The following is a 15170-nucleotide window of genomic DNA, read 5'->3' on the forward strand; positions in this document are numbered from 1 at the left end:
TCTGGTAAAATATGCTGTACCTTTTTCAGTTATAGATTTCTTTTTTCATCATTGGCTACGCTAATTCAATTTAGGTGGCGATACATTCAGTGGGCTACCACAGCTCTGCACTTGGCCTGGTTTAGTTGCCAGGTCAATGTTCTATGATACACTGATGACTCGTATGCTCCCTTCTTCAGTTGTCTGTCAGTTGGCAGGGGAGGCATCCCTTCACTTGTCCCACAGACATTTTTATTGTCAGATCTAACAACTACAGGGAACAGTTAATAAAAAATACCTCATGCGCATTGATATAATGTAATTTAGCACAGAAGCACAATTATTACTGCTAAAAAGGTGTGTACTACATACCGTTTCTCTATGACACACATCTAAGTCTATCAGTTATTACACACTCAGCAAAGATTTCTGGGCAAACAGGGAATGACAGTTTTTGCATATACTAAATAAATATAGACTAAATTGATCTGCAACTCTAAGAGGAAGTTAAAATTCATTCATTCTCACTTTGAAAAGAGGATGTGTCACTCAGCTTGTTGATCTAAATGTAGCCTACTCATAACGGAGTCAGTGTGGCTTGAGTCCATACTCAAGTCATTTAGCATGTCGCATGCAGACTGCATCTGCTAAGACACACTCAGCTTGCCTTTGTAAGTAATTAATCATCACACAGTTATACTTCACATTATTATATGATCATCTTCATTAGCGGCTGCAATGAAAGTCATGCGTGCAATTTAGCATGAGACAATGATTTGATTTTTCCAGAGGTGCTTTCGCTAACTGCTACTCTGGAGGCAAGATGGTTATATTTATAGTGTCTGTTGTAAACTTGTTCTTTGTTCTAGGTGCCTACTTAGTGGAAAACACTGTTAGTTTTTTTGTAATATGAGATTTAATCTGTACAAATTATACTGTGGAGATAGTGGGAAATTATATTAAATTAATAGGCAGCTCTTTTTTTGTTTTGATCATTTTGATCTTGGGCATTACGCACCATTTGGAAATAAATGATTTTAAAGGTCATATATTTACAGTATTTTTCATTTACTCCGAAGTTTATCATTTATCAGTGATGTAATTTTATATTTTTTAAATTAATTTCAAATTGTTTTGTTCTTGCAAAAATACAATATGGCCGCCGTTCATGAACGCCTCTCTGACTGCTGAAAACACAACCAGCCTCCTGCCTTCTTTCTCAGACAGGCCTCCGTTGTCATGGCAACATGCTATGGCGCAGCACTTACTGGGTATTCAGCTGGATGGCAAGTGACTGTTAGCAGTCCGGGTATTCGGCCCCCTCTCTCTCACAAACATCCTGCCTTCTCTGAGAACCTGCAACACACAGCAGTCTACAGAGCAATCGAGGTTTGCCTTTGTCTCCGCTATAATATACTTTGTGTATGTGTTTTGGTCTGAATGTCTTTGTCTACTACAGAAATGCTACCCGAAGGACTTTCCCATCCTATTACAGCAAATGATGTGCCACGGCTTTGTACCAATTTCAGTTTATGCTGTTTACAGAAACATTTTCTTCTGAGTTGCTCTTTAACTTTACCCCTTTCATTTCCCACATTTTATACCAATTGTTGTTCATTGCCACCACACTCTGAGCGGAAATTTTGAAATTGTCCTCTCCGCTTATGATTTTGCCACACCCAATCTTACTTTACCTTCAATGCTCATGTGATGTTACTTTTTCAACTCAACCTGTAAAATAAAAATCCCCAAATACCAAACCACAAACCAAGAAATGACAGTATAGCACACAGACACACTCTTGTCAAACAAAGAGCGAACTGTCAAAGCAAAAGTCACTTCATGCATTTCTGCAAAGCGTACTTTCGCAAAAAAACACGTTATTAATTAAGGGAAATCATGCAAAACATACCTTAGTAAATCAGAGAGAATGATGCTGGGCGAACAAGAACCAGTGCAATGCAGTATCCCTTTTCTACATCCCTCAATATACCCGACTACATATGAAAAACAGTTTCATAAGAGCAATGCGAAACTAGTTTTTTTTTTTTTCTGTGCTGGTCGCTGAACAGTGCTGTTGTCACAAGCAGAGCTTTTTCTGGTGTCTTTCTTCCTCTCCCTCCCTCTCTGTGTGCAGATGTCTCCAGCTCTAACGTCCTGCGTCTCTATCGAAGCAGCCCAGGTTCTTGGCTAGATCTGCCCAGCCCTCCTCTGACTATCGTTCTTCTATCCTACTACAGCTATAGGAATAACTCTAGAGTCTAGCATGTAGCTAAACCAGAGTATAGGTCTGCCTTTGTGCTAACTGGGCAACTGCAGCCTGGAGCCTCTGAGCAGGAAGCAGCAACTTTTATCAAGCATGGCAGAGGGCTGTAGGGAGAGCGGAGAGATGCTGAGTGCTACAAGCTCTGTGGCTCGATGCTACAGCCAGAGAAGACACTCTGCAGCACTGCTGGTAGCAGCGTAGAGTAAGGTGCACTCTGCTGTACACCTTAATGCCATGTTAAATCTCCCGAGCACCACGCTAGCTAGATCCCGACGATTAATGCTGACCAAAGGACAAATATCCTTTGCATGAAACAAAATTATCTTTAGCCCTCATAGAAACAATATGCACCTTAAATGCATAACATCGCACCATCTGTTTCATGCTTGTGCACGCATACTCTCTGTCTGTGCAGCAATATATTACACCCCAGCCTTTCGTCTGCTTACGCAGTCCCTGTGGTTAGGTAATGCAGAACCCGCGGGAAGATGGCAGTGACTACCGTCCTTTTGTGTATCCCAGCAGTCACAGGACAGATGTTCATCAATGCTTTTTCTGACAATCCCAGTGAGCATGCACACTGAAAGCTATGGGGTAAACGAGAGTCCTGCTATCAGCGGGGACTCTCACTATACCTATATAGAGGCTGCTGATTGATGCAAAAGCAGCAGATGCGTCAGCACTGCAGACGAGGGGGAGGGGAGGACGCTGAACCCGACATGGCGCTGTGAGCCTCTTGCTAGCCTCTGAGGACGGAGGCAGCTCTTTAACACAACTGAGCGTAGTCATATGACTGTGTGGGTCCTCTCCTCATGCTGCCTGACACACACTTTAAACCAATTTGAAAGCCATTTAAATGTATGTACTGATGACTTCAAAAGTAGCAGGTGCCATATCATCATGCCTGTACTCAGTCATTGTCCTAAAAGGAAGGAAATGTGCTATTCATGGAGTGGTTATGTTTTAGTCTCTTAAATTACACTCAGTGATCACCCTAAATCTTAGCTGCTGTATTTCCCTGTTCTTCACATTGTGTCGTTTTCATATACACACTAACCACAGGCTCAGTTTTCTTTCATTAGCCTGGGGAGGAGCTTTTAAATCATTTAAACCTCATGACTTTTGCCACACTGGGTCATGTTGGTGTGACAACCGAAAACTAAAAAAGAGATAATAATCTAAGTGAGGCGAAAGTGGCGTCAGTGCATACTCTCTATAACTGGAGCTATAAAATCTAAATTTGGGGAACTAGGGGTGAGCATGACTAGAGTTGAAGTGGAATGAGTATGCAACAAGCACCACAGCTGACTTTACCGTGACTGCTGTCAGTCAAAATATCAAGTCAGTAGTTCTCTAGTTCTCAAATTCACAACAAAGTCACACATTAGAAAAAATCAAATGAACTAATGACCCTAATTTCTTGTAAACAAAAATATTTCCAATATATTTAAAATGAGAAGTTGGAGGTTTTAGTTGCCTGCAGTAGTTTTCTTTGATACAGGCCAGGGATCAGTGGCATTTAAAGAGAATATACAGAAGTTTTCTAATACTTCTAAACCATTGTTTCATTATGTGATCCAGTCCACCTTGTTGTCTTCCTTTAGTCTTAACATAAAACCCCTAATTAGTATGTACAGGGTGCACTTTTTACCTTTTATTAATTCATGTACACTAAAATGGATCCATGTTAAGCCAATAAAATACATATTTTTTTAATCATTTTAATTCCAAAACATAGTGTACCCTTTGGAACATTGTATTTAATTTTTTTTTGCACTACTGGTGCCATCCCTAAAATGTTCCATAATCTGGCAAAAGAGCTTTGCACTTTACAGGATTGGGAACCAGTATTTATGTTAATTAAACAATCGGAAAACATTCAAAGTAGATCTAAAACTAAATCGGAATCCAAACAACAAATTATCACTTGTTGCACTTAGATATTACCCTAGGGCGCATTTGAAATATTTTGTAAGCAGCACCTTGTCACCCACACTTGTCATCACAGCTATTGTGTGTTCAAAACCACAGGTTAAAATAAACAGGCCTCTGATGCTTAGTAAGCTCAGCTGCGGCCTGTAGAGACGCCGATCAGCAGGAAGACACAGAACACCCTGCAAGGCTAAGCAGGCCTCATTCTTATTCTGAAAGCATTCACACTCTTAGCATACAAAGACACTCATCTTTAGTAGCACTTAATGTCACCACCGTATTCCGCACTCATACTTTGCCTACCAAAATGTCTCTGTGCGGAAGGTCTTGCTGGGCCTGCCTCTGCCACTGGGGAAGTCTCTCTGGTGTTGTTTATGAAGAGGAAAAGACAGTGACAGCCCAGCTCCCGTTCTCCCTTTAGCCTATATAAGGCCTTTACCATCATCCCTCTTCATTGCTGTCGGGAAGTTTCCTGTGAACTGGGGTTCTGGCAGAGGTTCCCTGTTCCTGCTGTGTATAGTTGTCTTCTGGAGGCTGCTGCGTCACTCCCGCTGCATCACTGACCCACAAAGAGGAGCTGTGAAGGAGGGGTGGTGTGGTGAATGTGTGGAGGCAATGGATAAGCAGGAAACAACCGGCACCGCTTAACACTGCTTCAGTAAACAAATGGATGGAGCTTCCGCTTGGCCTTGGTTTGGGGCCTAGTTTTTTTTTGCTGTGGTATTCAGGAAGTGGGCCTGGGAGACAGATCCTTTATTGTTACGTAATGAATATTTTTCCTCCTTGACCAGACTCCACTGAGAAGGCTAATAATAGGCCATATTAGCTACCCGCCAAGGCTGTATGTGGTTGTGTTAGATTCCAACATCCAGCTATTATTTAGATGTAAGAATATTTAATATTGATGGGAGTTTAAAATAACATGCTGGAAAATTACACATTCTTCTCATCCATTAACACAGGACAATGGAATGACCTAATGTTTGTTTCTGTTTTGTCACAATTTTAATAAGAAAACAAGGAAATAAGAAACAAGGACAGTATTTTAGGATGTAGCTGTCTTGCTAACATTTATTGTACCATGTGTTGTATCTGATCCACTAAGGTACCCGTTAGAAACAGAATAAAGGAGTGCATACCTCTGTTTTACGTGACTGTACCTTGCTACAAGTTTCAGAGGAGGTAGGACTGGTGTGGCAGATGCCCTCAACACAATCCAGAAAAAGGCGTTTTGTGGTCTTTAGACCTGGATATGGTGACCAGAATTACAGCACTTGTTTTGCACACGTTACCCAAGGGTTTATTCGCTTGAGCCTCCCCCTCCCATCATCTGACTCTGGTTTTCATTGCCATGTTGCTCCCTCTGCTGGCTGTGCTAGTGGACACAGCACAGTGACCACATGCAAACCCAGGTTGGCTGTAAGCAGAGATGGCATTGAGTGCTACAGGCCTTCAGCAGAGGGCGCAAAAACAGTTCTCTGGCAAATGTAAACAGGAAGTATATGTTGTAATTGACCATTGACCTTGATATGATGTCAGCAGGACTCAGGTTGCGTAATTATTAAAACCTTTTTTGTAATGAGCCTCTTGAGATAATCTTTGAGCAATTTATCAGTCAGGAAACAGGTTGGGACACTAATTAAATGTACTAATAAGATTGCACTAACAACTCTTCACAACATACATAACTTGCTAGTGACAACATTTATTCATTGCATACTGGTGTTAATTGTCATCATCCAAAGTTTAACAAGAAAGTAGCAACCCATACAAATACGGATTTGTTTCGAAGAATATTTGGCACTTCTAAACTTATAGGATATACACTTTTTGTAAATAACATATCTCAACAGTAAATTTAACACTCAATAAACCTCAATGAAAACACTGGCTCTTGTTTTACATAGTACAACATTAATACTGACTATGAACTGTGATAGCATTTGTATTGCAGTTGTTGCTTCACTGCTGCTCCTCCCTGCCACTAGTTTGGAAAAAGGTAAAAAACATCTTCCTCCAGCCCATGCAATTTCCTATGCCCTCCATGTCACAGGTAAACTCAGCACAGCGATTCCTCACATTCTGCTCCCAAAACTTCTCAGAGTTGCAGAGCTGGTACAGTCCAATCAGAGCAAAAGATAACAAAACAAAACACATGCAGATTTACAGGTGTGGTTATCAGTGTGCAATACATGTGAACACAAAGGGTAAATGCCAGAGAGTGCAAAACAGAAAATAACACAATTTCTGTGTCATCTAAGACATTAAGAAGCTCTCACCTCTCTGAATCTCTGTGAAGCCTGTGCCAGCAGTGTTGTATCTTTCAGCTCTAGGTAGGACAGGATTTGGAGCATTATGTCATCAGGTAAGCGCTCCAGGTAATCAAATTTTCCTTGACAAAGTGATTTTGTGTGTTCCAGGATCCTCTCCCCAAAAACAGCACCAACTTGTTCTACAGATGAGGGGTAGGAAGCACAGCCTGGACATCAAATAACAGATTTTCATTAAAGAAAATGCTGAACCGAAAGAAAATACTGTAACACTTTGCCAAACAAAGAATAAGTGAAAAAGATTTTCAGTATCACAGACAAAATTTACTGTCTGGGCGGTGATAGGATTTTCATTCTTATGAAGTACACTTACGCTGTAGCATTTTATGATGTATAAAATCAGAATGGGATGTCTTCAGCTCTTTGGGTGCTGCGCCCCGGGCATCATGTCGCACAGAAATCTCCCATGATCTCCATATTACCTATAAAGTTAGATACAAATAAACAGTAGACAGATTGAAAATAGTATGCCTTAATTCCATAGAACCTTATGGTGCATGTGAATCTAAAAAACAATTTAGGTCTTATAATTAAAAAATAAATTACTGAGGCATGGTGGATTTGAACCCACTGAAATATTTATTTTACACCGAATTATTTTTACATATCTAATGTTACTGTATCTTTTTGCCATCAATTCACTATTTACCGTATCATTCAATTCAACTTGAGATTACATTTTTTACTGGTTTTGTTCAATTTGCAAGAAAGTAGCTAGCTAGTCTAATAGTATAAAATAAGAACCATAGACTGTAGCTATTTTAGTCTATGATCGGAATATTAGCCCAGAAATGTATTATTTAAAGCTAACGTTAGCTAACGTTAACTCTGTAACGTTAGGTGAAAATTAAGCTAACGTTAACTTACCTCTATATAGTTACACAGTAGTTTTATCAACTCAATAGTCATTTTTGCGACTCTGCTTTATGAATAGAAACTAACAGAAACAAATACTCAACCTCATCTTTGGTAATAAGAAGTTGGAAAAAATCTTTTTGAGGAGGTGGACCCTGATCACTAATTTCAAAAAGATGCTCTCCGAGCAAAGACGCCATGTTGGATGCAGAATTGTAACCATGACAACTGAAAAGCAACTGTAATAACATTTATTTAATAATATTTACTCAACGGCAATTGGCGGTTTGGAAACAATTTGATGGATGTTACATTCATAGAAATAAAATAAAGAATAATTATATTTCTATGTGAGGTTATGACCAAAGTTAATGTTGGCCATCAAATTAATACAAAGATAATATAACGGTTTTATCTCTGTAAAATAATTTGGGTGGGGTCACGACCCGGCGGATTGGTTTATATTGCATATTTGTGGTGAGATATTGTTACCAATTACTCCATTGTTGCGTTTATTATTTTTAAATAACGACAAAGTTAGCGCTTTTTATATGGCTTTATAGTCATATATTTACAGAGCAAAACATCCACTGTTCGCAGCGGCAACTTCGGCTAAAAAAACAAGTAAGTGTCGAAAACTAAAATCATAAGTAGAGTTAAGTAGTCCTCCAGGAGCGGATGAATCACGCGGATGTATATTGCAGTTGTAGGCCCCTCAGCTGATGTGAAACTAGCAGGGGTAGAGAGAGAAAAGAGGAGCTGCTGGTGCACTGTCTGTTACAACTACAACACTGGAACAAATAGGTAACAACATTATATACAAAAGGTAGACATTTCCAGTGACATCTCAACCAACAGTCTCTTGGACCTTCGAGATTATTCAATATCGAAATACATCGGAGAAATTATGATTCAGTGTTGCGAAAATATCTCGAATCCCGTTACTGCTTTCCTGTTTTTTTGTGTCTAAAAGGTATCAGAGGCCATTTCTTTTTGCTAGCTAGCGTTAACGTGCTAGCTGCTAGCTAGACAACTTGTTAAATTAATACTACAATTTGACTAAATTGTTCCCAATAGGCTGAATCCGTGAGTTATAACAAAGCTGTTTGTCAAAGAAATCCAATTACCATCCTGTCGAGCTGGCAAAGCGTTAGCCAACGACAAAAAGGCTTGCTAATATTAATTAGCTTGCATGCCAAGGTTAGCTGGTTATAACGCTAGCTCTTGTTTGATTTGACAACGCTTAACGTCATCTACGTGACTACCCTGCATTAACGTTAGCTATTTCGGTGTTAAGGTCAGTGATATTTTTTTTTGTCAACCGGACAACTAGCTAGCTAGTTTAACTAATACCAACAAGTAACAATCGTTGGTCTAGCTCACAGTCAAGTGTTTATTTTTGTCAGCCTACTGTCTGCGACTGCACGGTCATTGATGAAGCATTTGCTATATTTTTTGGCTAAGCTAGCATTAGCATGCTAATATTTAGCCTCGATACTTGTTATTCTTGCCCAGATACTTGGCTAGCTAAATACGATTTTGACATGATTTGGTCCCTTTTTGCTAGCTAAATAGAAAGTATATAGTTTGTTGATTGTTAGTAGTCAACTTGTTTCTGTTTGGCTAACATTAGCGCAAACGCTAGCCAGCACTGTAAGTTAGTGAGAGGCAGACATTGGCCTAAGGCAGCTTAGAAAACATTAGCTATCCTCATAGCTACTATAGCTAGCTACATATACTTGTGTAGCTAAACTCGCGTTGACAGTTGTTAAGAGAGGATCTGACGGATACCTTTCGACTTGACAGTTGTGTATTTTTAACTTGATCATCTCATCAAACGTTATAGAAGGTGAGCTAACTTGCGTGCGGGAAATGTATGTGTTTTTATTTAAACTTGATCGCCAGCCAAACAGACCAGTGTGTCATAGCAGCAGTCAGAATACCAAGTTAGCTTACGCTGGTTTAACGTTACTGGTAGCCTGCTAGCTATGTTACATTAACCCGCTTGCGAAAGACTGTCTAAGCGATGCTGCCATTTTCGACGTGTAGCTAGCTAATCTTGGGTGAGCGTAATTGTTATTTGCCTCTCAAGGGGGTAACGTATTCACTTCAGTATTTCGTTAACAATCGCCCTTCCATAATGTTACCACAACAATGTGCAAACAAGGTAACGTTAGCTTGTTGTTGGACTCATGCAGTGCGTTTACTTGGGGAGCTAAGAGGTTGACACACCGATACGCCAACTACGCATTTCCATGTAACCACTGCTTTGCACGTAACTTTTACTAACTAGTCTATGGTATGTTCTTACTATACTTTTAAGCGCTTTATTGTCGTAATACTATATATTCAGCGGTTACAAGCTTCGTTTTGGAATGTGGGAGTTTTGTATTGATAGGTAGCTATGCGACTAAGCTACTGTCAAAACGTATGCCACTTGCTAGGAAATGAGTGGCTAAGCATGCTAGTCGGTGGTGGTGGTAGAGAACTACGTCAAAAAATATAGGCCTCTGTAAATCGTGGATATAAAAATTGAACATCGGCCTGCTTGTTAAGTGGTGTACTATATGAAACTTTAAACCGGCTAGTGTTTCAAGCTGCCGATCATCTGATGTGCTTAACTAATCACATTATAGGCGAGTGTGATGCACCAGTTGTCAGAATGGACGAATAAACAAAGACTAGGATGCACTGTCAGTGCAGGCCTAAAATGGCCCGTGAGCTTCCCAACTGTGGCGTATTTTTACCATAAATGATATAATGATTTAAACCCTACTTATATGGGTTAATTGGTAATGTTTGTTTTCAAGATGGCAAAAAGTATTTAGTTTGTGATTTAGTAGTCTGTAGTTGTGTGTGTGTGTGTGTGTGTGTGTTTGTGTGTGTTTTGTAATATCAATCATTCCTGTTATCTGTACCCTCATGCCATTGACTAATGAGAATTACACAGAAATAATTCTTATGTAAAATACAGACTAAAATGATTACTACAACCTAGCCCATCAACAAGCTCTGTTGGTCAGATTTCTAAATATTATGGCAATTTTAAAGAAAAACATCTTAAGTTGTTGTATAATGTAAAGTGGTGATATGATGATGATGGATACATTAATTTAATACTAGTTGTTTCTCCTTTCAATAGACTATCTTAGTCCAAATTAAGGAAAGTATACTTGGGGTTAGGAGAATAATTTGTGATAGCTTTGCAGTATAGGCCAAAATGTACCCATGATAAAAAAACTGTAGACTTTTGTAAGTGCTGTCTGTCAAACCATTATATTGAGATTTTAATTAATAGGTTTGTTTTAATGTAATGTAGTGGTTGTACTGTTGTTGGTAGTGGTTTACATACTTTTTGTTGCACGCAGGCGAAAGTGAGATGGTGCTGGGAACATAAACTGAGCGGTGTGGATCTTGCTAGTTTTTTTTAAGGAAACATACTACTGACTTGATGAAATCTACTGTACATAAAGTTTATAAAATTCTAAGCCCACAGTTTTTATAGTCAACTGGGAATTGTCTAGGTACTTGGTCATGAGCTTTCTGGCAGCCTGCTTTTGCCTCTACATGATAGGTAGTGTCAGTAATAGGATTTGTCAGTTGTTTACTTGTGGGAGATGGTATCTTGTGATGTACAATCTTAGTATAATTGATGAGACAGTCATTCCCTTGATCATTTAAAAAGTGTTAGAGAGTTGAGCTTGATGGTGAAAATGCTCCATCAGTGGTCACCTACAGCACATCAACTCGTTTTAAGCCATGGACAACCCAGTGTTTTTTGGAAAGGGTAGATATAAGACATCACATTTTGTCAGTATTCTTATGTGGTTTCTCTCTCTATTATTGCAGTGAATGGTAGTGTCTAGAAAGGGTATGTCCCTTCAGGAGAGAGGTGCCAATGTCCAACCGGCCTAATTCCAATCCAGGGGGGTCACTGCGCCGTTCACAGAGGAACACTGCTGCGGCCCAGCCACAAGACCACACAGTCGCAGGAAGGTAAGTCTACTCGCACAACTAGTGTCCAGTTTTTGTTAAAATCTCAATCCAAAGTAAGAGGCAGGTATTGTGGTTTGTGGGCAACATTAGCTGCAGTTTAAAAAATAAGGGGTGTTTAGTAGAGGGATATTGGTATATGGTTGGTGTTTATATGTAGTTAATTGGATTTTTACCTTACTGCATTATTATATTGGCCTCTTTAATCAAAGAGGAAGATTATCTTGTGTTCTTTTGATCATAGTCAAATGCTGATTAACTCTGTTTTGGCTGTTTGTTTTGCTACTCCAGAGGCGTTAAGTATCAGAGGAAATGCAGATGCCATCTGCCAAAATTATTTGGGGATTGGTCTCTTTTTTAATGGGGCTTAATTACAGAAACTAGGGCTGCACGATTATGACCAAAATAATAATCACGATCATTTTGAACAAAATTTTGATCACTATTATTCTCACGATAATTTGTTGATTTTAACCAAAACAAATTTTATCGTCGCATAGGCCATTTATAACTGCGAGCGGGAGTATTATGGACGCCACTCACAGAGAGACGGCTGACTCATTATGAAAGGGTCCAGTACAGGTCGAATGGCGCATACACACGTCGTGTGTATGAAGTGTCTGTATCGTCACTGCGCTGCATTTTTATGAACTATGATATTCTGGCCATGGCTCACATCTCTCGCCCAGGTCCAGGTCCAGCAGCTCCGTCTCACACGCTGTTACTCTACCAACTGAAGTTAGTTGCATTCAATAACTTCTTCTGTGTTCTTCGCCGTGGCGGTCGCGATAGCAGTTACCCGCGGAATCACTGGTGCAAATACAGGTTTGCTTCTCATACTTAACAATACAGCTGGGTTAAATTAAAACTGTAGACAAATGTCAGAAGTGTGGACCGGCGCCGCTGTGTGTCTGTGTGCGGAGAGTAGAGGAGAGAGAGTAAAGGAGAGATCCAACACAGGCACGGCTCTACAGACGAAATGGGTCATGTTGCGCCAAAGTAAAGCATATCCATATGAACAGCATTGCAGCGGATGCGAGGACATTAGCACCGGTGCGTCCTAGAGGAGCTAAGAGCTAACAGACGTTCCCAGCACCGACTAGCACTGGTCACACTACAGTTGTCTGAAAAACAACAGAAGGGACAAAATGTTGCATTTACTGGTAAACCTTGAGACCGACCTACACTACCGGTCGAAAGTGTGGGGTCACCTAGAAATTTCCATTGCACTCCATTATAGCCAGAATACCAGCTGAGATCAGTTGCATTGTTTTTTTTAACCATGGCAGCAGTTTTCAGATTACATTATGTGCCTACATAATTGCAAAAGAGTTCTCCAATGTTTTCCTCAGTTACTTTTTTAAAATAATATCAGATTAGTAAAAGGATGTGCCTTTGGAATATTGGAGAAATGGTTGCTGATGATGGGCAATGTAGACATTGCATTCTGTCTATAACGGAGTGGAATGGAAATGTGTAAGTGACCCCAAACTTTGGACCGGTAGTGTATAACCGACTGCTATCTGTTGAGTATTCCTCCTGTTACTCTGTCCTCTGTGACTGTCTACATCTTGAAACCAAGCCGCACGGGGTGCAGGGAACTAATTTGACTGGCTCATGATCAGACAGTGGTTTACAGAGTGGTAGACCGGCTTTGCAAAAAAACTCAGCGCTTTATGAAATGACGCTTTAAAAAAAATATCGCACAATCATGCAAATTTGAACGTGGGAAGTCAAAATTGTGATTGTGATTAATTGTGCAACCCTAACAGAAATTCACACTATCTGTTTCTCTTTAATTTCTAACCTTACAGGTTGCAGTCAGAGCAAGTCAAACATAAAGCAAATTCCCCACCTGAAAGTAGAAGACCTAATTCTAAGGCTTCCAAAGCCTCAGCCAGCTCAGCCACTGGTCTGTCCAGAGGGCACGGCTCAAGAAGGTACCTTTCGCGTGTGTGCGTGTGCGTGTGCGTGTGTGTGTAAAATTCATCATCATTATTCATGGTTTGAGGTGTTTTATAAGATGGTGTTTTGTTGTCCCTCTTGCTCCTTAGCAGAAGCGATCTTACTGTGTCCGTGGCTTCCTTTGTGTTGCAAGACGAGCCAGAGGCTGCAGGGACATCTGAACAAGAGCGACCAGGCCACCAGTCAAAGAGTGAAGGCACCCGAGGGCTGAAGCGAAGTGAAGCTCCTGACCAAATTAGTACCTTCGGACCGACCCCTGCCAAGAAGCCCAAATCGCTCCCACCACCCAGAGACAATACCTCAGAGACAAAGAAAGGCCCAGCTAAGTCCAAGAAGAGATCACTTGCTTCAGAACCACCTGCATCGTCAGGTCGAGGCCAGAGTAAGAAGAGCGGGGCCGCTGGGGCCTCACCAATTCAGAAACGGAAGAAAACAGACTCCCTCCCCGGTCTAAGCAGCACCGCTGGGTCCCTCCCCAATCGTACCGAGGGCAGAACTGCAAAACCCACCAAGCTGGCGTCTAAATCGGCCGCCTCAGCCAAAGCTGGGTGTAGCAACGTGACAGACTCCTCCTCCTCCTCCTCTGCCTCCACCTCTTCCTCTTCTTCCACCACAGGCACCAACAGCGCCACCACGCAGGGCGCCCGAGTTAAACAGGGAAAAGATCAGACCAAGGCACGACGCTCTCGCTCAGCCTCAAGCCCTTCCCCCCGCCGTAGTACCCGTGACAAGGAGCAGGCCAAAACAGCCAGCTCTTCGAAGTTTGAGTGGGCAGCACGCTTCAACCCCAAAGTAAACCTGCCAAAACCCAAACTCTCCTTGCCCGGATCCTCCAAAACTGAGACCTCCAAACCTGGGCCATCAGGATTACAAGCTAAACTAGCAAGTGAGTCACATTACCGATGTAGGGTAACCTTTCGGTTATAATAGAAATGCTCATTTTAATCCCCGGTCTGAGAAGATCTCTGTTTTATGGAGTATGGGGAGGAACGGATCTCCAAGGGTTTGTTTTATTTTGTAATCTGTTTATTATGCTTGTGGAGGGTCAACACATTTTTCCTGTGTGCTTCAACGGAGGTTACAGTGTCACAGGGCCTGTGCAGCGTCACAGGATCAGTTACAAAACCTCACATTTAACCGCTGGGAGCAAATATATTTAACTGCTGCCCAGTTGAGACACATTAACACACATACTCACTACAGAGGAAAGCCATACAGAACTTCTGATGCAACTAGCGCGGCAGTAATTTTGGCATCTATAGAATTGTGATGCATTGCATTGTGCAACTGTTAGCAAAAAGTAGTGCACATGACATGGGCACTACCTTTTTAAAGATCCATTTAGGATTATGTGTGTAGCATCATGTATAAATACAGTTGGTGACACACTGCATTCAATATAGCGTGTGTGTCTTGACAAGCTGGTGGTTACTGAGCTGGTGAACTGGCTCAGATTTCAGTACCAGTAGACTAAAACTCAAGAATAGCTAAAAACCTAAATACTGTTAGTTGCTCAATTGTCAGTGTTGTCAGGAAAAGGCCAGGACATTCAAAATTGAGAGAGACTTTTTAGGGTTGTGACACACCAACCCAAAAATCGTCTGGCGAGGTCTGCAACTCGAATCTGTTCGGTTGTTCCGTGCCGTTGACTTGAGTCTCTCAAAATCTGACAAATCTTTTAAACTGACCTTTTTCAATTTATAAAAGGTTCAGCAACTGCGCTGCCTATTTCTCACTTAAAATGTTTTCAGAAACACGTTTTGGTGAATAAAAGATAGTAAATAATGAGATCGTATTCTGAACAAGCCAAATGACAGTCTGGGTTTGAATTTCCGGAGAAACCAAACCCA

The 15170-nt window shown here is 40.9% G+C and overlaps 3 protein-coding genes across 21 annotated transcripts in view; 1 reads left to right on the top strand and 2 right to left on the bottom strand.

The window, feature by feature from the left end:
• The window catches only part of zbtb38 (zinc finger and BTB domain containing 38), a 34700-nt gene extending 28934 nt beyond the window's left edge, over positions 1-5766 (bottom strand). Inside the window, exons 1-2 of one of the 5 annotated variants that reach the window (XM_034867790.1) lie at positions 4481-5191; positions 1248-1335 (exon numbers count right to left, since the gene is read on the bottom strand). The gene's annotated coding sequence lies outside the window, so the exon portion shown is untranslated. Of the gene's footprint in view, positions 1-1247; positions 1336-1891; positions 3259-4480; positions 5192-5316 lie in introns of those variants that run through there. The other 4 variants (XM_034867792.1, XM_034867789.1, XR_004656113.1 and 1 more) reach the window with 4 other exon arrangements.
• trip12 (thyroid hormone receptor interactor 12) overlaps positions 1-15170 on the top strand; it is a 44759-nt gene that overhangs the window by 6367 nt on the left and 23222 nt on the right. For 2 of the 14 annotated variants that reach the window (XM_034867775.1, XM_034867783.1), the window contains exons 1-4: positions 8054-8166; positions 11212-11358; positions 13170-13295; positions 13410-14206. In XM_034867775.1, coding sequence (XP_034723666.1) covers positions 11261-11358; positions 13170-13295; positions 13410-14206 — 1021 coding nt within the window. In that variant the 5' untranslated portion in view covers positions 8054-8166; positions 11212-11260. Of the gene's footprint in view, positions 1-8053; positions 8167-8204; positions 8336-8640; positions 8660-8973; positions 9212-9317; positions 9530-9639; positions 9662-11211; positions 11359-13169; positions 13296-13409; positions 14207-15170 lie in introns of those variants that run through there. The other 12 variants (XM_034867782.1, XM_034867784.1, XM_034867777.1 and 9 more) reach the window with 11 other exon arrangements.
• fbxo36a (F-box protein 36a) lies at positions 5961-7607 on the bottom strand. 2 transcript variants are annotated; one of them, XM_034867794.1, is made up of 4 exons: positions 7467-7607; positions 6821-6929; positions 6457-6629; positions 5961-6289 (listed from the first exon to the last, which is right to left on the bottom strand). In XM_034867794.1, the coding sequence occupies exons 1-4, from the start codon at positions 7560-7562 to the stop codon at positions 6140-6142; spliced, it is 528 nt and encodes a 175-aa protein (XP_034723685.1). In that variant the 5' UTR covers positions 7563-7607; the 3' UTR covers positions 5961-6139. The 2 variants fall into 2 exon arrangements, with proteins under 2 accessions (XP_034723685.1, XP_034723686.1); XM_034867795.1 differs by having other exon boundaries at positions 7375-7479.

The sequence above is a fragment of the Etheostoma cragini genome, chromosome 3, assembly GCF_013103735.1.
Source record: "Etheostoma cragini isolate CJK2018 chromosome 3, CSU_Ecrag_1.0, whole genome shotgun sequence".
Lineage (NCBI taxonomy): Eukaryota > Metazoa > Chordata > Actinopteri > Perciformes > Percidae > Etheostoma > Etheostoma cragini.